Source organism: Pongo abelii, chromosome 21, assembly GCF_028885655.2.
Source record: "Pongo abelii isolate AG06213 chromosome 21, NHGRI_mPonAbe1-v2.0_pri, whole genome shotgun sequence".
NCBI classification, from domain to species: Eukaryota; Metazoa; Chordata; class Mammalia; order Primates; family Hominidae; genus Pongo; species Pongo abelii.
Genome location: NC_072006.2, coordinates 39,998,014 through 40,022,693, shown reverse-complemented (window position 1 = coordinate 40,022,693; position 24,680 = coordinate 39,998,014). Strand labels below are relative to the sequence as shown.

At 43.8% G+C, this 24,680-nt stretch overlaps 2 protein-coding genes across 6 annotated transcripts in view; one reads left to right on the top strand and one right to left on the bottom strand.

Annotated features, from left to right (window-relative positions):
• Positions 1-24,680, bottom strand: part of PHF20 (PHD finger protein 20) — a 181,864-nt gene that overhangs the window by 98,192 nt on the left and 58,992 nt on the right. For 4 of the 5 annotated variants that reach the window (XM_063720639.1, XM_063720641.1, XM_063720640.1 and 1 more), the window contains exons 3-4: positions 8,991-9,162; positions 4,237-4,321 (exon numbers count right to left, since the gene is read on the bottom strand). In XM_063720639.1, the coding sequence (XP_063576709.1) occupies positions 4,237-4,321; positions 8,991-9,162 (257 nt within the window). Of the gene's footprint in view, positions 1-4,236; positions 4,322-8,990; positions 9,163-24,680 lie in introns of those variants that run through there. The other variant, XM_063720642.1, reaches the window with a different exon arrangement.
• LOC112130362 (cytochrome c oxidase subunit 7B, mitochondrial-like) lies at positions 802-1,160 on the top strand. Its single transcript, XM_054542389.2, has one exon. The coding sequence runs from the start codon at positions 825-827 to the stop codon at positions 1,158-1,160; it is 336 nt and encodes a 111-aa protein (XP_054398364.1). The 5' UTR covers positions 802-824.

Here is a 24,680-nt window from a genome sequence, read left to right as displayed (position 1 = left end):
CACCATGCTGGCCAGGCTGGTCTCGAACTCCTGACCTCAGGTAATCCGCCGCCCCGGCCCCTCAAAGTGCTGGGATTACAGGCATAAGCCACTGCGCCTGGCCAGACATTGACATCTTTAAAGGCTATCTAGGCAAAAAAAAAAAAAAAGGGGGGGGGGGTTGGGGGGGGAAGCACAATCCCTCTTCCCCCAGTAGAAGAAAACAGCCAAGCTAGCACCTGCACGTGTGGGCCTAAATCTTCCTTCTCTCTTTCTACAAAGCTGTTCACATAGTATCAGCCTCCCCACATTTCAAATGTAGAATCAGTTACAGCATGAAGAAAACAAAAAATAAGAGCTGCTTCAGCCAGAGACTCTAGAAACAAGATCATTTCCATAGCATCTCCTGTTATAAATGCAGACTTCAGTCACTGCCCCAGAGACTGAACTGGCAGGATAGGTAGGGAACATGACCCAAAAATATGCATATTTTTTAGGAAGAAGGAGCTGATTTACCTGCTCATTCAAGTTAAAGAACCACAGATCAACAGAAAGGAACAATTCCCCATTTTGTCATAAATGCTAACCTACACAGTAGTTTCCTTAAAGAAAATCACTTACAGAGCAGAGTTGTACACTACTGGGGGCAAAAAGCCCTGACAGACAACTGACTCTGCTAATCCTTGTGTGAAAAAAAGGGGCGATACGGGAGGCTGAAGTGGGTGGATCATTTCAGGTCAGGAGTTCCAGACCAGCCTGGCCAATACAGTGAAACTTTGTCTCTACTACAAATGCAAAAATTAAAGCAGCAGCTTCATTGCCGCAGTTCTATCTTCACCTTCACAATGTTTCCCTTGGTCAAAAACAAACTAAGTCATCTCCAAGTTCGAAGCATTCAGCAAACAATGGCAAGGCAGAGCCACCAGAAACGTACACCTGATTTTCATAACAAATATGGTAATACTGTATTAGCTAGTGGAGCCACTTTCTGTATTGCTATATGGACATATATAACAACACAAATTGGAATAGAATGGAACCCGTCCCCTGTTGGCAGAGTCACCCCCCAAAATGGAAAGAACAGTAATCATACCAGCTGGTGTAATAATGAATTGTTTAAAAAACAGCTCACAATTGATGCCAAGTTAAAGCACTGTGTACTCATTAAGATATGGCATTAATGAAGAAATAAAGTACATCTGAAACCTTAAAAATTTATATATATATAAATTAGCCAGGTGTGGTGTGGCGTGTGCCTGTAGTCCCAGCTGCTCAGGAAGCTGAGGCAGGAGAATCGCTTGAACCCAAGAGGCGGAGGTTGCAGTGAGCAGAGATTGTGCCACTGCACTCTAGCCTGGACAACAGAGCAAGATTCTGTCACAAAAAAAAAAAAAAAAGGGAGGGGGAAGCTAAGCAGCCCCAGCAAAGAGGTGAGATCAGCTCACCAGAGATGGCTTCCAAACAAAGATTCCCTGAAAGTAGAAACCCATCTTTTACTGTCTTTAATAACAACACAGACTGAGGGTCTAACAAGGCTACGAACTGCCGCTGCCTTCATACTAAATAATGCTTAATCTCCACTGCTGAAGAACCATTCCAGGTGAAAAAACTAAATAATATGGCATTCTATGCCCTATTTTCCAAGTGCTAACAGACTCCCTTAAGAAACTAAAGTTGTTATTTAGTTCTGATTCAATCATGCCAGACTCCTCAGTGCCAGCAGCTGCCACTTCCACACTCTGGCTAGAGTCCCCACCCACCAGCCTGCTCAACACTCAGCCTTAGCAAAACATCCAAGGAGATCAAGAGTGGTAAGAAAATCAGACCAAGCCTTCTAAAGATAAATCTACAAGGCGTGACTTCACTATATCCCCTGCCTCCTCCTCGCAGCACCAACAAGACATAAGTGACATTTACAGGAAATAAAGGGGCCGCCTTGCCAGCAGAGCTGCTCCTCCCAGGGCCATTAAGCTGGTGGCCACTGCTACGGATGAACCTGAGGCACGGCAGAAAATACCAAGGAAAGTGAAAAGAGAGACTAGCATTGTCGCTCCCAATCCCACAAGTAATCCCACAGTGAATCGTGATGAAGCAGAAACTGACCATCAGCTCTAATCCAAACCTAATCATTTTTGAAATCATTATTTCAAAGAGTTTCTGACCCATCCCACACACAAACACAAAACCTTATAGAGACAGGTGCCTACCATGATTAACCTGCACCATCCTGCCCTGCCTCCTCCTGGTAGCTCTATTTCAGCACCTACTTCATTCTACCTTGAAGCAGGTCTTCTTTTGTTTTACTTCATGATGCCAGGCTCTGGGCTCTGCAGGTATTAGATCTAAACAGTAGATTACTAAGCCTTCATTGCCTCCACCAAGACACCTTCCCACCCCTCTTAGAGGCATTAATTATCTTCATCTCCGAATCAGACATAGATCTGAGCTCCTACAAAGGCTAGCTTTCCTTCACAATCTGGGTGGCCAATAGTACTACCCAGCCTGCCCCACTAACTTTCTGTTTCAGGATTGCCCCTCTCCCATATCCTCTCCTCCCTCTTCCAGTTAGTCCCAAAAACCAGTCAGTGTGTCAGCATAATACAGGACTTTGGACCCAAGAATCTCAGGACAACAGGTTTTAGCAGAAATTTCCATTCATTTTCATGTCCTTCAATTAACTAAATTTCACTGGACAAAATATGGAGCTTCAGAAACAATATATTAGTATTGCAAATGACCATTTCAGGAACTACCACAGCCTCGAGACTCTCCCTCCTATAATTTTAGCTTATGGAGGAAGCACAACTGAAAAGACTTTTTTTTTTTTTTTTTTTTGACAGAGTCTCATTCTGCTGCCCAGGCTGGAGTACAATGACACTATCATAGCTTGCTGCAGCCTCAAACTCCTGGGCTCAAGGGATCTTCCCACCTCAGCCATGCGAGTAGCTAGGACTACAGGAACATGTCACCACACTCATCTAAATGTTTTTTCATAGCGAGATGAGGTCTCGCTATGTTGCCCAGGCTGGTCTCAAATTCCTGGCCTCAAGTGATCCTCCCACCAGAGCCTCCCAAACTGCTGGGATTACAGGCACGAACCATCGTGTTTGGCCTGAAAAATACTTTTCTAAAAAGTTGTGGCTGGGCATGGTGTCTCACGCCTATAATCCCAAAACTTTGGGAGGCCGAGGTGGGCGGATCACATGAGACCAACCTGGCCAACATAGCGAAACCCCGTCTCTACTAAAAATACAAAATTTAGCTGACCGTGGTGCACGTTGGTAATCCCAGCTACTCAGGAGGCTGAGGCAGGAGAATCGCTTGAACTCAGGAGATGGAGGTTGCAGTGAGCTGAGCTGGCACCACTGCACTCCAGCCTGGGCAACAGAGCAAGACTCTGTCTCAAAAAAGAACAAGAAAAAAAAAATCATTCTCAGACAAAACTTGGTCAGCCTGAGGCCCAGCAGTTAGCAGAGTATTAATAAATATCTGAATAACTTCATCAAATGAAAAGTCAGTCTGGCCTAATAGTCAACCCTACAGTGGCATCAAGAGGCCTGACTTCCCTAAACACTCACTTCAGAGATCATGGAGACCACACACACCCTAGTGGAATGTGCTTACAATGGTATCACTGGGACCCAGACTCTATTCTCCAGGTGCCAGGATCCTGACCATACATATTATCCTCATAACTGTTTGTCTGCCCTTTTACTAGCAAAATTGAGCCTCTATTAGTCAAGTTCCCTATCCTGTCTCTTCACATGTTCAACTCTGGCAAATGAAACCCAACTCAGTGCTCTAAATTCCGGCATCCCAGTTTCCATTAGCAACTCCAATGTTACAGACCACCCTCAGTCACCTTGCATCCAGAAAGGACATTTTTTAAAATTTCTTAGTGTTCATTTAATTTCTAAGCTGTTCACAAATATTCAGGGCTATCTCATCAATTATATTAGGAACTCCTAGACAGCAAGTACCTGCATACTTCCAGGCAGAGTGACAGATGAACTGTGACTGTTTTAGAAAACAATGACTGAAATTTAGGGGGTAAAAAGTCAAACTACCTTTTTTGTCCAGTTTTCTTTACACTTATAATTTCTTCCCAACTCCTGACATAGTGATTAACTTGAATAAAGCAGATACTTAGGCAGTAAATAAATACTGAAAATATACTATCAAGCTCTGATATTACAAACATCCCCCCCACCACCACCTAAGTCATGAGTAAAAACAACTACAACTCAAATGCCTTACCATCCTTGTTAACAGCAGTGACTTTGGCCGGGTAAAAACGACAATCAGACCAGCAAGCAAGGACCTGCTCATTTATTTGAAATTCCTAAAAAACATAAAAAAAAAAAAAAGATCCTGTTACCAACCTAATTTCACAGGACATACAGGACATACCAGATCTCATAAAAGAGGCTGGGATTGATAAGAAAGTGTGAAGGGAAAGTAGCTGTTGAGATGGAGGAAGATATTTCTGTTGTTCAACAGTAGGAGTTGCTATAATTTCGGTGTCATTTGTCCTCACCAAAAGTTAACGTTTTCAGTGCAGCAGTGTTGAAAATGGGGCCTATGAGAGGTGTTTGGGTCATGGTAGCAGATCCCTCATGAATAGATTAATGCTGTCTCACAGGAGTGACTTCTCACTCTCCTGGGAATGGATTCATTCCCAAGAAAGCAAGTTGTTATAAAGCAAGGCTCCTCCTCCTGTTTGGTCCCTCTCTTCACACTTGTCTCCCTCTTTGACCTTCCACCATGTATGACACAGCATGACAGCTGATGCCAGAAGCCAGTACCATGCACTTGAACTTCCCAGCCTGCAGAATTGTGAGCTAAACAAACCTCTTTTCTTTATAAATTACCCAGTCTCAGGTATTCTGTTATAGCAACACAAAAAAGACTAAGACGGGAGTCAAAACAAAAGGGCTGGGACACAAGACCTCAATAAGCCCAAGAGGTCTGGGCAGGCACAGAACAGCACTGATGATAATTCTACCCTAACCAGCATACATTCTGAAAATGAGTCTAAGAGGCCAGGACTACTAGGATACACATCCAGTATAGGAGTTAGAAGATATGAGGCTACTTCATACTCAGGGAAGCAGCATTTAATGCCACCTACACTTCTAAAGGGTCTTTTGCCAGGGAAAGCAACCATTCACCTTTAATATTTTATACTCTTTTCTCAGCACATAGTTTGCACTGATAAATTTTGTACAATGGGCCAGGTGCAGTGGCTCACACCCATAATCCCAGCACTCTGGGAGGTCAAGGTGGGCAGATCACCTGAGATCAGCCTGGCCAACATGGTAAAACCCCATCTCTACTAAAAACACAAAAATTAGCCGGTGTGGTGGCGGCCACCTGTAATCCCAGCTTCTCAGGAGGCTGAGGCAGGAGAATCACTTGAACCCGGGAGGTGGAGGTTGCAGTGAGCCGAGATTGCGCCATTGCACTCCAGGCTGGGTGATACAGTGAGACTCTGTCTTAAAAAAAAAAAAAAAAAAAAAAAAATTGTAGAATGAACACTGAAAAGTCAAATGGAACAATACTGAATAATCCTTAATTGGGAAAAAGAAAAAAAAGGCCAGCAAGAGTTCGAGTTCCCTAATAGGGTTAAAACAGAAAATAAGCCGGACACAGTGGCTCGTGCCTGTAATCCCAGCACTTTGGGAGGCTGGGGCAGGTGGATCACCTGAGGCCAGGAGTCTGGCCAACACGATGAACTAACATCTCTACTAAAAATACAAACATTAGCCAGGTGTGGTTGGATGCATCTGTAGTCCAAGCTACTCAGAAGGCTAAGACTCGAGAATCACTTGAACCCGGAAGACAGGTTGCAGTGAGACAAGATCATGCCACTGCACTCCAGCCTCGGCAATACAGTAAGACTGTCTCAAAAAAAAAAAAAAAAAAGAAAATAGAAGGCAGGGCTGAGTCAGATCCAAAAGCAGCAGGACCATTATAGATGTCTCAATGCCTGTTTAAAAACCTTAAAACTAGCCAGGCACAAGGGCACATGCCTATAATCTCAGGACTTTGGGAGGTACGAAGGATCTTCCTTCTTTGGCAGAAAGATCCCTTAAGGCCAGGAGTTCAAGACCAGCCTGGGCAACATAATAAGACCTTGTCTCTGCAAAAAAAAATTTTTAATTAGTCAGGCACAGTGGTACATGCCTATAGTCCTAGGTACTCGGGAGGCTGAGGAAGGAGGATTGCTTGAGCCCAAGAGGTCAAGGCTACATTGAGCCAAGACTGCACCACTGCACTTCAGACTGGGCGACAGAGCAAGAAAACGTCTCTTTAAAAAAAACAAAAAAGACGAGTTAATGGGTGCAGCACACCAACATGGCACACATATACATATGTAACAAACCTGCACGTTGTGCACATGTACCCTAGAACTTAAAGTATAATAAAAAAATTAATAAATAAAATTAAAAAAATAAAATAAACTATTACAGGAACAGAAAAAGAAACACCGTAAATGAAGCTTCAAAAGATATGCTAATTGAAGTAAGTCAGACCCAAAATGTTACATATAGTATGATTTTATTTCAAATGAAAAACCAAACAAAAATAGGACTATAAACAGAAAATAGACAGATCAGTGGTTGCCAGGGTCCAGAACTGGTCCAGGACTGACTGGTGAAGACTGAATGAACAGCAATTTGAGGGAGAGCTTCTTTTTGTCATAATGAAAATATTGTGTATCATATGGCAGTGGCTATCTGACAATATAAATTTGCAAAACTTATTAAACTATACAGTTAAAATGGGTGATTTTTATATCACAAATTTAAATGCTTATTAAACTTAAGCTTATTACACGAAACTTATGAAATCATACACTTAAAATGGGTGTAGCTAATTTAAATAAAGTTAGTTAAAAAACATGAGTCTATAGTGCCTTCACCCTTGTTTTAATATGATAAAATTTCTAAAAATATTCTAAATTAGGGCTTAATCTGTAATCTTAAAATATCATTATTTTATGATTTATTTGTTTCTTTCCTAAAGTTGATAACCCTCTTTGGACTTGCTATCTTCTTCTTAGGATGAATTTTATATTTTATTGCTTCAGCCAGTGCGCGTGTGTGTGTGTGTGTGTGTGTGTGTGTGTGTGTGTGTGTGTGTGTGTGTGTGTGTGTGTGTGTGTGTGTGTGTGTGTGTGTGTGTGTGTGTGTGTGTGTGTGTGTGTGTGTGTGTGTGGTGATGGTGAAGAAAAATGGGAGATTCTCAGGGTGGGAATTATATAATGACAGAGTGAGGAGCTTGACAAATCTTCTTTGGCAAGAAAGCAAAAATAAAGCTGGACAACATTATCAAAAAAAAAAAAAAAAAAAACCGGCCGGGCACAGTGGCTCACACCTGTAATGCCAGGACTTTGGGAGGCCGAGGGAGGCGGATCATGAGGTCAGGAGATCGAGACCATCATGGCTAACACAGTGAAACCCCGTCTGTACTAAAAATACAAAAAATTAGCCAGGTGTGGTGGCACGCACCTGTAGTCCCAGCTACTCGGGAGGATAAGGCAGGGGAATTGCTTGAACCCAGGAGATGGAGGTTGCAGTGAGCTGAGATCGAGCCACTGCACTCCAGCCTGAGCGATAGAGCAACACCCCGTCTCAAAAACAAACCAAAAAAATGGCTCTTGAGCTACTTGCCTGAGCCCGCTCCCACTCTGTGGAGTATACTTTCATTTCAGTAAATCTGTGCTTTCATTGCTTAAAACAAAACAAAACAAAACAAAAAAACCTTAAAACTAATACTTCATACTGCATTTTGAAGTCAGTAAAAGCTTCAGGCATAGAGATAAAATTTAGAAAAATGGAATACAGTCCAATCAATTCCAAGTTCTTTAAGGGCTTATAAAAGACTCTGCAGGACAAGCTTACACCTATAATCCTAGCACTGTGGGAGACCAAGGCGGGAGGATCGCTTGAGCCCGGAGTTCAAGACCAGCCTGGGCAACAATACGAGACACTGTCTCTATAAAAACATTTAAAAATTAGCCGGGTGTGGTGGGCCTGTGGTCCCAGCTACTTGGGAAGTTGAAATGGAAAGATCGCTTTAGCCTGGGAGATTGAGGCTGCAGTGAGCCATAATCGCACCACTGCATTCCAGTCTGGGCAACAGAGCAAGACCCTGTCTCAAAAGAAAAAGACCTTGCATATGAGACTAGTACAACGTTCTACATGGAATGATCACTTTTTTTTTTGAGATGGACTATCACTCTGTCACCCGGGCTGGAGTGCAGTGGCATGATCATCTTGGCTCACTGCAACCTCCGCCTCCTGGGTTCAAGCGATTCTCCTGCCTCAGCCTCCCGAGTAGCTGGTATTACAGGTGCCCGCCACTATATCCAGCTAATTTTTTGTATTTTTAGTAGAGGTGGGGTTTCGCCATGTTGGCCAGGCTGGTCTCAAACTCCTGATCTTGTGATTTGCCTGCCTCCGCTTCCCAAAGTGCTGGAATTACAGGTGTGAGCCACCACGCCCGGCCAGAATGATCACTTAACAAAAGACCAGACAGCTTAACAAAAGATCAGAAGATCTACTATGTGCCAGGCAGTGTTCTAGCAGTTAGGGATACAATGCTGTAAAATTGGTCCAGAGTTTGAGACCAGCCTGGCCAATATGGCAAAACCCCATCTCTACTAAAAATACAAAAATTAGCCATAGTGGGCACCAGTAATCCCAGCTACTAGGTAGGCTGAGGCATGAGAATCACTTGAACCCGAGAGGTGGAGACTGCAGTGAGCAGAGATTGCACCACTGCACTCCAGCCTGGGCAACAGAGCGAGACTCTGTCTCAAACAACAAACAAACAAACAAAATTGGGATTCTTCAAGAGCCCCAGGTGTCATAGAGATCTCAGGGTTACAACTATAGGCCTAAATAAGAACTGGTCTCCAGCTGCTACTAACATCAAATATTGAAACACAAACAGCCCAATGGCTGACCTTGCATACTACAGAACTTCCCAGATTTGTTACTCACAGAAGATCCATCCTCTTCATGCAAGCCCTCTTTCCTCAGCTGTATTTTCTCTAAAGGGCGTAAATAAGGACTGTCCCAGCAGAACCACTCATCGTAACGATGGTTCCAACGCTTGAAATGGATGAGTACTTTTCCTTCCTCGTAGTCAATGTCTTCTATGTGAGCTGGATACCTGAGTCAGAAAAAAAAAATTGGCATTCCTTTAATACCCACCCCAAATATCCAAATATCCATAATGGTACATTTCCAAACCTCTTCCCAAAGGAGAAGGTTACCAGGCCTACCGTTTAGAGACTCTGTGTAATTGGGTCAAATCACAAATTATGGAGGGTAACAGACTTGAGGTCCAAATCCTAACCTGCATATTCCTTAGTTTATGAACTATTTTATTTTATTTTATTTTTGAGACAGAGTCTTGCTCTGTCACCCAGGCTGGAGTGCAGTGGTGTGATCTTGGCTCACTGCAACCTCCTGGGTTCAAGCAATTCTCCCTGCCTCAGCCTCCCGAGTAGCGGGGATTACAGCGCCCGCCACCACGCCCAGCTAATTTTTGTATTTTTAGTAGAGATGGGGTTTCGCCATGTTGGCCAGGCTGGTCTCGAACTCCCGACCTTAGGTGATCTGCCTGCCTCAACCTCCCAAAGTGCTGAGATTACAAGGGTGAACCACTGTGCCCGGCTAGTTTATGAACTATTAAATTAAACTTTCAGAGCCTGAGTTCCCTCATGTAAAGTAGAAGCAGCACACTGGGTTGTAGTGTGGATTAAACAAGATGACATACACAAAAGACTTGAGCACCCAAGAGGTAGGAAGAAAACATTTAACAACTAGATTAGATTTTACATGTGCCAATAAATCAGAATGACCATGCAACCCAGACTGTATCAGACAGTCTCAATTTTAAGCATTTATAAGCAATATAATGGAATACTATGCAGTTTTTTTTGTTGTTGTTTGTTTGTTTGTTTCTTTGAGACAGGGTCTCGCTCTGTCGCTATGCTGGAGGGCAGTGGCGTGATCTCAGCTCTCTGCAACCTCCACCTCCCTGGTTCAAGTGATTCTCCTGCCTCAGCTTCCTGAGTAGCTGGGACTACAGCTACGTGCCACCACGCCCAGCTAATTTTTGTATTTTTAGTAGAAACGGGGTTTCACCATGTTGGCCAGGATGGTCTCGATCTCTTGACCTCATGATCCACCCGCCTCAGCCTCCCAAAGTGGTAGCATTACAGGCATGAGCCACCGTGCCCGGACTTATACTACGCGGTTACTAAAAAGAACAAGATGATTTTATCTGTCAAGATATGGAAAGCTCTTCTAAGATATAGAGTTATATGATTCAGAACACTGTATATGCTAAGCTATTGTTTTGTTTTATTTTGATTGATTGATTGATTGATTGAGACAGGGTCTCACTCTGTCACCCAGGCCGAAGTGCAGTGGCGTGATCTGGGCTCAGTGCAACCTCCCTCTCCCCAGCTCAAGTGTCCCTCCAGCCTCAGCCTCCCAAGTAGTTTAGACTACAGGCACACACCACCATACAGGGCTAATTTTTGTATTTTTTGTAGAGATGGAGTTCTGTTACGTTGCCCAGGCTGGTCTCAAACTCCTGGGCTCAAGCTATCTGCCCACCTCAGCCTCCCCAAATGCTGGAATTACAGGCATGAGCTACCACATCTGACTTATTTTTTAAAGAGGAGAAAAAAGGATATGTATTCACATACGCTTATATATGCATAAAGTATCTGGAAGGATGCCAAAGAAACAACAAAGGTTACTTGTGGAAAAGTGTGGTCAATTCAGTAGATGGTTTCTTTCAACCTCCATTCAACATTCTTTCTAGACTGAGAGTTAGGAAAATCAACAACTACATTTCCCTGACTTCCTTACAATTGGTGGCCGAGGTCATAAAGACCCTTGGGTTAGTGGCCAGGTCCAATACAAGGCCTATCAAGCTTCCACATACATGTAAATCATCAGGGTATCCTGTTGAAATGAAGATTCTGATTCAGTATGCCAAGCTGGGGCCTAAGAGCTCTCACAAGCTCCCAGATGTTGCTGCTGCTGCTGCTGCTGATCTGCAATAAGCCAGAGCCTAATGTCTAATCATCAGCTTCATGCATGTCAAGCAGCAGTGGTGCAGATGGCAGTGCCAGTAGTGACTTCCTGACCAGATCACAGCTACAACTGTGGGCCTTTCAAGATGATACCCTAAGGGCAGCCTCCTTGAGTCCCACTCTTCCAGCCCTTCCAACAACTTTAAAAGTACCCAATTCCCTACGTTAAATCCTTTTGTGGTTAAAATACTCAGGCTGGTTTCTGTTGCCAGCATTTATTCCTGACACAAGAGAGATATCTGGATAAGAGGCGGGAAGGGGCAAAAATAGGAGGGAGACTTTTTGCAGTATACTTTATAATACCTTTTTATTTCAACTATATAAAGGTATTGCTCATTCCAAAAAATAAACGGTTAAAAATAAAGAAAAATATTGTATGCAGTTCTTCTCTGAAAACACTTGTATTAATCAAATAGCTATTCTAGACTGAAAAAGTTTACATTCTATCTGTATTCTCTCCCTGCAACCTGGTTTGTACCATTTCCTTCCTTTCTTATATCCAGCACCTCGTACAGTGCTGTCCTAATAAACACATGCTACCTACCTAAATGAACAGGCCTGCCTTCTTGTGTCTGTATACTGTGTACTTTTCAACCCTACACTAGCACCCTCTAAGGCAGTTTGCTTGGCGTTAACTTATTGCAGTACTTTGCACATACTAGGTACTCAATAAATGTTTAGCAAATGAATTCCACTCCTCTTATTCTTCCCAAAGGTCATGTATTCTGTCAGTTTTTAAATTCCAACATTCTCAGACTCCAGCAACCTATTCCAATTTCACTCCTCAAGTTCAGGCCCCCATCACTTCATGTGTGTATTCCTCACAGAGGATTGGAAGGGTATGTTTTCCATCATTCCTAATTGCTACTATGCATACCTTACTTGCTCAAAAATATTAACAAAAGACATAAACAGCCCTGAAACTAGTCTTCCTACTCCAATCCAAATGACAGCTGCTATAAATACAAGACGTCTTGACAGCAGACTGGCTAACTGTCTGATCTGACAAATGAAATAATATCATTGTAGGAGACAAGAGAGGATTCCCTAAATCCACTCCTCTCTGTAAAATGGGGAGAAGGACATCAATATGGCAATTATGTATCTCTTACCCTCTAATTCATTCAGCCTACCTGAGGCTAGTAAACCTCTATGAAATAACACAATCTGTCCTAACACATTCCTATTCAAACCACTTTCTTTTTTTTTTTTTTTTTTTTGAGATGGAATCTCGTTCTGTCGCTCAGGATGGAGTGCAGTGGCACAATCTCAGCTTACTGCAAGCTCCGCCTCCTGGGTTCATGCCATTCTCCTGCCTCAGCCTCCCAAGTAGCTGGGACCACAGGCGCCCGCCACCACGCCCGGCTAATTTTTTTGTATTTTTAGTAGAGACGGGGTTTCACCATGTTAGCCAGCATGGTCTCGGTCTCCTGACCTCGTGATCCGCCCCCTCGGCCTCCCAAAGCGCTGGTATTACAGGCGTGAGCCACCGCGCCTGGCTTCAAACCACTTTCTTTAATGGTTTACTATCTCTAGCAACAGTTTTCTCACAACACAGGGTCCTTGGACTAAGGCAGGAAATTTTCTTTACACGGAAATCACTTTTTTTTTTTTTTTTTTTTGAGACAGGGTCCCGCTCTGTTGTCCAGGCTGGAGTGCAGTGGCACCACCATGGCACACTACAGCTTTGAACTCTTGACCTCAAGTGATCCTCCCACCTCAGCCACCAGAGTAGCTGGGACTACAGGCTCATACCACCATGCCCAGCTAATTTATTGGGTTTTTTTTTTTTGTGGAGGTGGAGTCTCACTATGTTGCCCAGGCTGGTCTTGAACACCTGGGCTCAAGTATCCTCCTGCGTCAGCCTCCCAAAGTGCTGAGATTACAGGCATGAACCACCACGCCCCACTTGAAATCGCATTCTTTCTAACTTTTAGTATTTAAATATACCTTCTAAGTTAAAACGATAACAACTGTTTTTAATACCCTTCCTAATATTACACAGCCTTCAAAAAGAATAAGGTAGCTCTATGTATTGATTTTACTTTATTTTTTTAATGTATTGATTTTAAAAGATTTCTAAGAAATGTGGGAGGTAAACTCAAAGATGTCAAACAGTATTTGAATGCACTACCATTTATGTGGGGGAAGGGAGAGAGCCAATACAGTCATACCTGTTTTTAAATACGTGGGCTACCTCGGGAAGGAGGATCAAGTAACCTGGTTTGCCTCCCGGAAGGGGAACTGGATAGTTTTAAGCAACTAGAGACGAAGCATGAGACTCATTTTATTCGCTGTATATCCTTCTGGACATTTTGAATGCTGTACCATGAGCACATATTAACTATTAAAAGTACATAATTAGATACTTATTTTAAATGTCCTTATTTGGCAAAATTAAAAGTTGGCAACCTCAGGGAAAACCTTAAATTCTTTTGGATATGCACTGGTCGGAAGTCAGGATTCATAGAATCAAGTGTGAACTCCTAGGCCAGCAACTCCACTCACTCTGAAGGGTCTTTATGTCCTCAGCTAATGTAAAGCTTCTCCCTCATTCAAAAAAACTTTACTGGCCACATGTATCCCACTCTCTGCAGACCTAAACAAACCCCTCCAAGAGGCTCAATAGTAGCCAAGGCGCAAAATTTTCCAAAGATTAAGTGGTCCTCCCCACTTCCCTAAAGTGTGACAAAGATGCAAGTCACTTACGGTGGTGGGGACCCAATTACATTTCAGAGAAGAGGGAGGCTGCAAAAACCATCTTAGAGATCAACCTGGTAAGACTTAGTGGATCACAACTCTGCCTGCCTTGGCGACAGCTTAGCTTCATCAGTCAACAGGAATTTATTAAGTGCTTTTGATCTGACCAGCCAATTCTAGGTCTTGGAAGGGATTGTATAAACATGTGTTCTGGCCCCTGCCCTTGAGAAGAACTAGACACATAAATGGATTAGGCTTTAAAACTATTAGGTTGAACCACATTTAATTGCTGATAATCAACTGCTTTTTACCTACCAAAATAGCAATTTTATCTGGTTCAACCTAAATATTTGGACAACCATAAAGCAGGCTGAAGATGATGAGACAGAGTTAACAAAAGAGATGTGAATGGAGTTTGTACAGGCAGAAAAGGAAGAGAGAATTTCTAGCTTCCATGTGTAACTAAGAGCCACTGATACGACTCTAGTTTCCAAACTAAAATTGCAGCTGGGAGTTACATTTCCAACCAACGGGAATACTGGCCAGAAAGGGGCAGATAATCAAACTAATAACAAAAATTAGCTCTTAGGAGGGGACAGGGATTAGGAATAACCAAGAGATTTTTGCTTTAGTGTGTATTTTTAAAAAAAATTAGTTAAATATTACTTGTATAAGTAAAAAATAAGTACTTTTTGGGGTTTTGGGTTTGGTTTTTTGTTTTGTTTTTGAGACAGGGTCTTACTGTGTCACCCAGGATGGAGTACAGTGGTGCAATCTCCACTCACTGCAGCCTCGACCTACCAGGCTCAGGTGATCCACCTCAGCCTCCTGAGTAGCTGGGACTACAGGCTCACGCCACCATGCTCAGCTAAGATACTTTTTTGGTATTTTTTGTAGAAACGGGGTTTCGCCATGTTGTTCAGGCTGCTCTCAAATTCCTGGGCTCAAGCGATCGCTGGCCTTGGCCTCTGAAAATGCTAGGATTACAGGTGTGAGCCACTGCACCCAGCCAAAAAATAAATACTTTTAAATTAAAAGTTTTTTTTGTTTTTTTTGTTTTTGAGATGGAGTCTCCCTGTCGCCCAGGCTGGAGTGCAGTGGCGCGATCTCGGCTCACTGCAGGCTCCGCCCCCTGGGGTTCACGCCATTCTCCCGCCTCAGCCTCCCGAGTAGCTGGGACTACAGGCACCCGCCACGTCGCCCGGCTAATTTTTTGTATTTTTAGTAGAGATGGGGTTTCACCGTGTTAGCCAGGATGGTCTCGATCTCCTGACCTCGTGATCCGCCCGCCTCGGCCTCCCAAAGTGCTGCGATTACAGGCATGAGCCACCAAGCCCGGCAAATTAAAAGTTTAAAAAACTTTTTTAAAGATATCAACCGATAGCTTCATGAATATTATGTTTATGTGCTGCTATGCACACCCACAAAATGGCATATTATGCAGCCATAAGAAAGAATGAAGACACACTCTATGAACTGATATGGAAAGACTTCCATGACACATTAAGTTTTTAAAAAACAAGCTACAGAATAGTGCATATCTTATGATACCTTTTGTGTTATAAAAGAGGAAAATAAGAATATTGGCTGGGCATAGTGGCTCATGTCTATAATCCCAGCACTTTGGGAGGCCAAGATGAGAGTATCACTTTGAAGCCAGGAGTCTGAGACCAGCTGAACAAGACAGCAAGACCCTATCTCTAAAAAAAAAAGTTAAAAAAAAAATTTGCTATGAGTAGTGTTGTGCGCCTGTTGTCCCAGCTACTCGGAAGGCTGAGGCAGGAAGATCACTTGAGCCCAAGAGTTCAAAGCTGCAGTGAACTATAATTGTGCCACTGCACTCTACACTCTGGGGACAGAGTGAGACCCCCATCTAAAAAACAGGTAATAATAAATTTTTAGAATTTTCAGCCTTTGTCAAGAAGATTATAAAACTTTTCTCTTTTATTTTACCTTATTTTACTTGTTTTTTTGAGATGAAGTCTCATGCTGTTGCCCACGCTGGAGTGCAGTGGTGTGATCTTGGCTCACTGCAACCTCTGCCTCCCGGGTTCAAGTGATTCTCCCACCTCAGCCTCCCCAGTAGCTGGGACTACAGGTGCATGCCACCACGCCTGGCTAATTTTTTGTATTTTTAGTAGAGACGGGTTTCATCATGTTGGCCAGGCTGGTCTCAAATTCCTGACCTCAAGTGATCTACCCACCTCAGCTTCTCAAAGTGCTGGGATTATAGGCGTGAGCCACTGTGCCCGGACTCTTTTATTCTGTAAATATAATGAACTGATAGATTTCTTAAATTTAAGTTATCATTACTCTGCTAGAATAAATCATATTTGGTTTCATGCATCATTCATTTAATAAGTCTCTACTTGGTGTTTCAGGATTTTATTGACAAGAATTGTACCTCTTATAAATGAGATCTCAGCTCACTGCAACCTCTGCCTCCCGGGTTCAAGCGATTCTCCTGCCTCAGCCTCCTGAGTAGCTAGGACTACAGGCACCCGCAACCACACCCAGCTAATTTTTATATTTTTAATAGAGACGGGGTTTCAGCATGTTGGCCAGGATGGTCTCAATCTCTTGACCTCGTGATCCGCCCGCCTCAGCCTCCCAAAGTGCTGGGATTACAGGCATGAGCCACCATGCCCAGCCTCCTACCTCTTCTTGAATTAGTTTTTCCTAAACTGATCAGAGAGTTTGAAATGATAATCAGGTACAACTTAAATGTTCAAAAATCAGTAGTTTTCCTCAGAAGAAAGAGTTCAAGAGTCAACAAAAATGTTTCAAACTCAAGTCACAAACAAGATTTTTAAATGGCTAATATAAACACAAGGCTGCTAAGCACTTTACAGGGCAGAAACTATGCCCTATGTACTTCATTATTCAACAAACATTCCTGAGTTTGTATTATGAGACAAACAAACTACTAGGTCCTGGAGACACAGAATAGATGACCAATCATCAGAGCCCCTAGGGTGGCAAGCGCCCAAAGAGAAGTTTGGTAAGCTCCATGGGATTTCCCACTCCTCTCCACAAGCAAAAAGATCAGGAACACTCTGGATCTCAGGAAGAAAGGAGAGAAAAAGAGATAGCTGGCTGGGCACAGTGGCTCACACTTGTAATCCCAGCAATTTGGGAGGCTGAGGCAGGCGGATCACCCAAGGCTGGGAGTCCGAGACCAGCCTGACCAACATGGAGAAACTCCGTCTCTACTAAAAATACAAAATTAGCTGGGTGTGCTGGCGTATGCCTGTAATCCCAGCTACTCGAGAGGCTGAGGCAGGAGAATCCCTTTACCTGGGAGGAGGAGGTTGTGGTGAGCTGAGATCGCACCATTGCACTCCAGCCTGGGAAACGAGCGAAACTCTGTCTCAAAAAAAAAAAAAAAAAAAAAAAGCATAGCTGTAGAATGAACCAGGCTGCCTATATCCCATAACCAGGACTAGAGGGAATAGAGGCATTATCTCTCCTCCATGTCCAGCCCAGGCTGGACAGTCTGGGTTTCTGCTGCTCTTCCCTGCCCCCTTCTAAAGCACTTGAATAAACCCTCCCCGCTTTTTATTTATTTTTATTTGTTTTTTTTTTTTTTTGAGACGGAGTCTCGCTCTGTCGCCCAGGCTGGAGTACAGTGGCATGATCTCGGCTCACTGCAACCTCTGTCTCCCAGGTTCAAGCAATTCCCCTGCCTCAGCCTCCTGAGTAGCTGGGATTACAGGTGTGCGCCACCACGCCTGGCCAATTTTTGTATTTTTAGTAGAGACGGGGTTTCACCACATTGGCCAGGCTGGTCTTGAACTCCTGACTTCGTGATCTGCCCGCCTCAAGCCTCCCAATGTGCTGGGATTACAGGCATGAGCCACTGCGCCCGGTCTATTTTTTATTTTTTTTAACCCTTCATTTTAAGCCCACATTAAACTTTTTCATCAGAGTCCCATTTTTTCTAACTAGAGGGTTAGGAAAGGCTTCAGAGAAGACTTAGCCTTTGGATCAAACCTTCAGAGATCAAGAGTCTGAATCTCCCCCAGGGTATCCTGCATATATTAGACATTCAATAAAGGTTCACCAGATGTACTTTTTAAAAAGATCTGGAGCCACAAAACAGCAATAGGAATATATAAACAAACCAAGATGAATCATCAAAATAAACTAGTGATATTCATGTTGTAGATGTCAGGAGGACAAACATACCCCAGTATGGGAACTGTTAATTTGGAGGGGATATATGCACATGGTGGTCACCATGACAAAATTAGTCACAAAACTGTTTTCCAAAGGCCAAAAAGCATCAAAAACTCTTATCTAAAATTCAACCTGGAAAGGACAGATAAGCAAAAATTCATAATAAATAAGGTTACCATAATAAGCTTAATTTATGCAAGTCGTATAACTGGCCACTAAGCCAACCAAGAAGCCACAGAAGATCAGTATAGCCAATGTCAAATGGAAAAGGACAAGGAGAATGAACAGAAATCAGCAGAAGAAAACTTCATTGAACCACAATTCCACAAACATTTTCTGAGTACCTACTCTGGGCCAGGAAGTATATTAGGGTTTAGAAATACAGAATCAATCTATTTTTTTTTTTTTTTTTTTTTTGAGATGGAGTCTCACTCAGTCACCCAGGCTGGAGTACAGTGGTGCGACCTCAGCTCACTACAACCTCCACCTCTCAGGTTCAAGTGTTTCTCCTGCCTCAACCTCCCAAGTAGCTGGGACTACAGGCGCCCACCACCATGCTCAGCTAACATTTTTTGTATTTTTAGTAGAGACAGGGTATCACTATGTTGGCCAGGCTGGTCTCGAACTCCTGACCTCATGATCCACCTGCCTTGGCCTCCCAAAGTGCTGGGAATACAGGCGTGAGCCACCACATCCGGCCAGAACCAAATCTATGAAGATGCATGATCACAGCAACTGGCAGAGGATGACAGGCCCTACATTACAACACACAGTAGACTTTCAATTCCTCAGACATACCACACACCTTCCCATACCGAGTATGCTCCCTTTACCTGAAACAACAACCCCTGCCCACTCTTCCCAGGCAACATCCTTATCCTCCTATAGCCTCAGAATCTCTGACTACACTATCTCAAGTAGCCCCCATTTCCTTCCAGTCTGTGTCAGTTTCCTATGTGTTTCCTTCATAGCATTTACCCCAATCTGTCATTATTTCATTTGTTTGTGTTTATGACCTGCTTCCCCAGGAGACAACAGGCACTGCTAGAGGTATCTGTCTCTTATTTACTACAGTATAGTCTGGGGGAATAAAAGTATCTAAGTATGTCTATAGGTACAAATAATTGTAATAAAGTATACCAGGTGCAACAACAGAGGACTCCTTAAGGTAGAGTAAGATACAGAGGTGCAAAAGGGGAGACGGAGAGGGAGAGGAAGGGGATCGAGTGAGAGGAGGGCCCAAGACAACCCTGGGGAAGAGGAGACACTTGATCTCCATTCTGAAAGATGAGTAGGCATTTTCCAGCTGATCAAAGAGGCAGTGAAGCTGGGGAGAGTTTCTGGGAGAAGATGTAATAGGAGTAAATCAGCATAGTACAGAGGAAAGAAAGCAAAAAAGAGGACAAGGAAATTCAAGGGGATGGAGGAAACAACAACTCCATTTGAGGGTCCAGGAGGATCTTATGGATGGGCTGCTGAGCCCTAAATGAATGTTTGCCAAGAGCAGTCCATGGACCACTGTGTGTTGGTGAACACAGAGCTGCCGGTCCACAAGGTCTCCATGAGGGATGAAGAATATTATATTGTGCTTTTCTGTAATCTGGACCCTCTTTACCAGAGCTTCCCAGCTGAGGTACCACAAATGGGTTACAAGTGGGCAATGACATGAAGAACGTTGAGATACCAGATGACCACCATATAATCAAGAACTACTAGAAAATTTTAGTGCGTGAGGCTGGGCATAGTGGCCCATACCTGTAATCCCAGTGCTTTCAGAGGCCAAGGCAGGAGGCCAGGAGTTCAAGACCAGCCTGGGCAACATAGGAAGACTCGGTCTCTACAAAAAGTTTTAAAAATTAGCCAGGCCTGTAGTCCTAGCTACTTAAGAGGTTGGAGTCGGGGGATCACTTGAGCCCAAGAGTTCAAGGCTGCAGTGAGCTATGATCACAACACCACTGCACTCCAGCCTGGGCAAGAGAGTGAGACCCTATTTCTAAAAAAATTTAATCAGCCCAGCACAATGGCTCACGCCTATAATTCTAGCACTTTGGGTGGCTGAAGGAGGATCCCTGAGCCCAGGAGTTTGAGAACAGTATGGGAAACATAGGAAGACCCCATCTGTCTGGACAAAAAAAAATTTTTTTAATTAGCCAGATGTGGTGATACATGCCTTTAGTCCCAGTTACTCAAGAGGCTGAGGTGGGAGGATCACTGGAGCCCAGAAGGTTGAGGCTGTGGTGAGCCATGATCGCACTACTGTACTCCACCCTGGGTGATAGAGTGAGACCCAAAATAAATAAATGGGAAGGAAGGAAGGGAGGGAGGGAGGGAGAGAGGAAGAGAGGGAGGGAGGGAAGGAAGAAAGAAATAACTTTAGTGTATATATTTGTAACTAACCTGGCATTATAAAATCACTCCCAAATAGTAGCTGGAACAACTTTATATGTCTGCAAATTTGGCACTCATTCCTTCAAAAGGTAGATTTTAATTGTTTTATCCTCGAATATGGCCTCATTTCTAACAAGCAGAATGTGGCAAAAGTGATGGTGTGGGATGGATGCTGGGCTTAATAGCTAGGTGATGGGATGATCTGTGCAGCAAACTACCATGGAACAAGTTTACCTATGCAACAAACCTGCAAATCTTGCACATGTACCCCAGAACTTAAAATAAAAGTTGAAGGGAAAAAAAGCAATCTTCTGAATTAATAAAGTGATGGATTATCTAACTATAAAGTTGATGTGAAAAAGAAAAAAAAAGCACTGCAGCAATTCCACTTCTGGGTATATATCCAAAAACACTGAACACAAGGACTCAAACAGATGTCTGTACTCCAGAATTCACACAGCATTACTCACAACAGTCAAAAGACAACCCAGTAGTCAAAAAGCCACCCAAGTGCCTAACACATGAATAGATAAAATGTGGCATATCCATACAATGGAATATTATTCAGCCTTAAAAAGGAATAAAACTCTAATACATGCTACAACACAGATGAACCTTGAGGACTTATGCTAAGTGAAATAAGCCACTTGAAGGACAAATACTGCATGATTCCATTCATCTGAGTTATCTAGAGTAGCCAGATTAATGAAAGCAGAATAGAGGTTACCAGGAGCTAAGGGGAGAAGGGAGGGGGCAGTTGCTGATTAATAGATACAGGGTTTCAGTTTGGAGAGATGAAAAAATCGGGCCGGGCACGGTGGCTCACACCTGTAATCCCAGCACTCTGGGAGGCCGAGGCAGGTGGACTACCTGAACTCGGGAGTTCGAGACCAGCCTGGGTAACACGGTGAAACCCCATCTCTACTAAAATACAAAACATTAGCCGGGCATGGCAGCGTGAGCCTGTAGTCCCAGCTACTTGGGAGGCTGAGGCAGCAGAACTGCTTGAACCCAGGAGGCGGAAGTTGCAGTGAGCTGAGATCGCACCACTGCACTCCAGCCTAGGTGACAGAGCGAAACTCCATCTCAAAAAAAAAAAAGAAAAAGAAAAAATCTTGAGCTGGGCATGGTGGCTCACACCTATAATCCCAATACTTTGAGAGGCCAAGGCAGGAAGATTGCTTGAGGCCAGGAGAGACAAGGTTTCACCATGTTACCTAGGCTGGTCTCAAACTCCTGGGCTCATGCAATATGCCTGCCTCAGCCTCCCAAAGTGCTGGGATTATAGGCATGAGACATGGCACACGGCTAAGGCCAGGAGTTTGAGACCAACATAAACAACATAGTGAGATTTTATCTCACTATGAAAAATTTTAGGTCAGGCTCAGCGGCTCATGCCTGTAATCCCAGCACTTTGGGAGGCTGAGGCAGGTGGATCACCTAAGGTCAGGAGTTTCAGACCAGCCATGGCCAACATGGTGAAACATCATCTCTACTAAAAATACAAAAATTAGCCAGGCGTGGTGGCACAAGCCTATAATCCCAGCTACTCGGGAGGCTGAGGCATGAGAATCACCGGGAGGCAGAAGCTGCAGTGAGCTGAGATCGCACCACTGCACTCCAGCCTGGCAACAGAGTGAGAATCTGTCACCAAGAAAAAAAGATAAAGAAAGAAAATATTTTGGAGAAGTATGCTGGTAATGGTTGCAGAACAGTGTGAATGTATTTAACGCTACAGAACTGTACTGTACACCTAAAAATGATTAAAATACTAAATTTTATGTTGTATGTATTTTACCACAAGCATATACACAAAGCACTGCTGCTTCTGCCCTGCACTCTCTCAGATTCCCTGTTTTAGGGTAAGTCAGGTGCTACATCGTGAGAACATTCTAGATGTCTATGGAGAGGTTCACATGACAAGGAACTGAGGCCACCTGTCAGGAACCAGCACCAACTTGCCAGCCCTGTGAGTGAGCCCCCTTGGACGCAGCCTTTATGAGATCCTGGGCCAGAAGCCCCCTCAACCCCCCATTACGCCGCTCCTGAATTCCTGGCCCATAGATACCTAGAGAATAATAAATGTTTATTGTTTCAGGCCACTAAATTTTGAGAAAATGTGTTACACAGCACTAAGTAGCTAACAAAGTTGCATTTTGCTAGACTGCTTTGGTATCTAGAAATGGAGTCTATCAATAGTTTATAGGTTAGAGGTGCCAGTCTCATATTTTCAGGTATGAGAAACACTGCTCTAAGCTACAAGATAAGCCAACATGTCCTAGGGCTCCACCAAGGGAGGGAGAGGGCTGTAAGACAGTAAAGCACTGCCACTGGTGGCATGACTCCATGTGCACGGCCAGAAGGCAGAGAACAGAGCAGGTCTAATTCAGGGAAACAGTGTTAACATGCCTGCACTATATGACTCTTAAGCCCCAGGAAGGCTTGCCCCTCAAAGTCTTGCTGCATCTGTGTAAAATTAAGCTGCCTAATACTACACACCGTGCATGTGCTTAAACTAGAGCAGCCAGACAGTGCTTGGCAGGAATCTGTTTTGTTCCCCCCTACATACCAGAAATACTAACTAAAGAAACATCATGGGGCAGGGGAGAAAAAAACAGAAAGGATGACAATTTCCTTCTGAATTCCCACTACAACTCGTCAGTGTTCCCCCACATGGCTATTAATAACTAATGAGGCTGGGCGCGGTGGCTCATGCCTATAATCCCAGCACTTTGAGAAGCCAAGGCGGGCGGATCACCTAAGACTGGAGTTCGAGACCACCCTGACTAAAATGGAGAAACCCCGTCTCTACTAAAAATACAAAATTAGCCCAGGCATGGTGGCATATGCCTGTAATCCCAGCTACTCGGGAGGCTGAGGCAGGAGAATTGCTTGAACCCGGGAGGCGGAGGTTGCGGTGGGCTGAGATCTTGCCATTGAACTCCAGCCTGGGCAACAAGAGTGAAACTCTGTCTCAGAAATAAATAAATAAATAAATAAGTAAATAAAACTAATGAGTACAGCTTACTCTAGGGTTTGTAACCTATCTTTATCTAAGGTATCTCACTTGATCATGCCATGAAGACTTAAGGAGTCATTATTATTACTGCCCCCTTTTTACATTCGTGGAAATGGAGCCTCAAAGAGAATGACTAGGAAGAGGCACAATCAAGATCGATATCTACAACTAACTCTAAACCCGGTGAAGAGCCTTCTGTTCTTTTTTTTCTTTTTTTCTGAGATGGAGTCTCGCTCTGTCACCCAGGCTGGAGTGCAGTGGCGCCATCTCGGCTCACTGCAAGCTCCGCCTCCCAGGTTCACACCATTCTCCTGACTCAGCCTCCTGAGTAGCTGGACTACAGGCACCCGCCACCACACCCGGCCAATTTTTTGTATTTTTAATAGTGACGGGGTTTCACCGTGTTAGCCAGGATGGTCTCGATCTCCTGACCTCATGATCCACCCGCCTCAGCCTCCCAAAGTGCTGGGATTACAGGCGTGAGCCACTGCACCTGGCTATGAGCCTTCTGCTCTTAACTGGACTCCACATGTAAACATTCCTGTAGTGACCACATCCACGTGGGTGTCTTTTGTCTTAGCCACCTAATAGTCTACTTAACTGGTGGCTAGCCCAGAATTTGACTTAACTTTCCCCCAGAGGTTGAGCATTCAGACTGCTTCCAGATTCTTTGCTATATAAACAGTGTGTCTGCAAACATACAGCACTCATTTTACTTCAAGAATCAGAAAATTACCCAGACGTGGTGGCGCATGCCTGTAATCCCAGCTACTTGGGAGGCTGAGGCAGGAGAATCACCTGAACCCAGGAGGCAGAGGTTGCGGTGAGCCAAAATCGTACCACTGCACTCCAGCCTGGGCGACAAGAGCGAAACTCCGTCTCAAAAAAAAATCAGAGCTTGCCTCTATTCCTGGCTCAGGGCACACACCAGAAGCAAAATACATCTATGCACAAAAGGAACATTCTAAGCCATCACCAGCCTTTGCTGGAGAGGAGATGGGGATGGAAGATATATTTAGTAAAAAACAAAAGGCTGACTATTAAACTGCAGAAAAACTGCTGTTTTGAATGCCTTAACTCTTTCCCTATGCCTTCACAACTTCCATTAATCAACATCTGATATAAGAAAGGTCTTAAATTCATCTCTCCTCTCTATCTCAATCATTTCTTACCAGCAACAACTGAACAGTCAGTATGTACAGATGACCCCTAAACCCCCTCTCTCAGTACCCAGCAGAATGCCTGATATAGAGCCACTCAGCAAATATCTTATGACAGAATGAACACTGC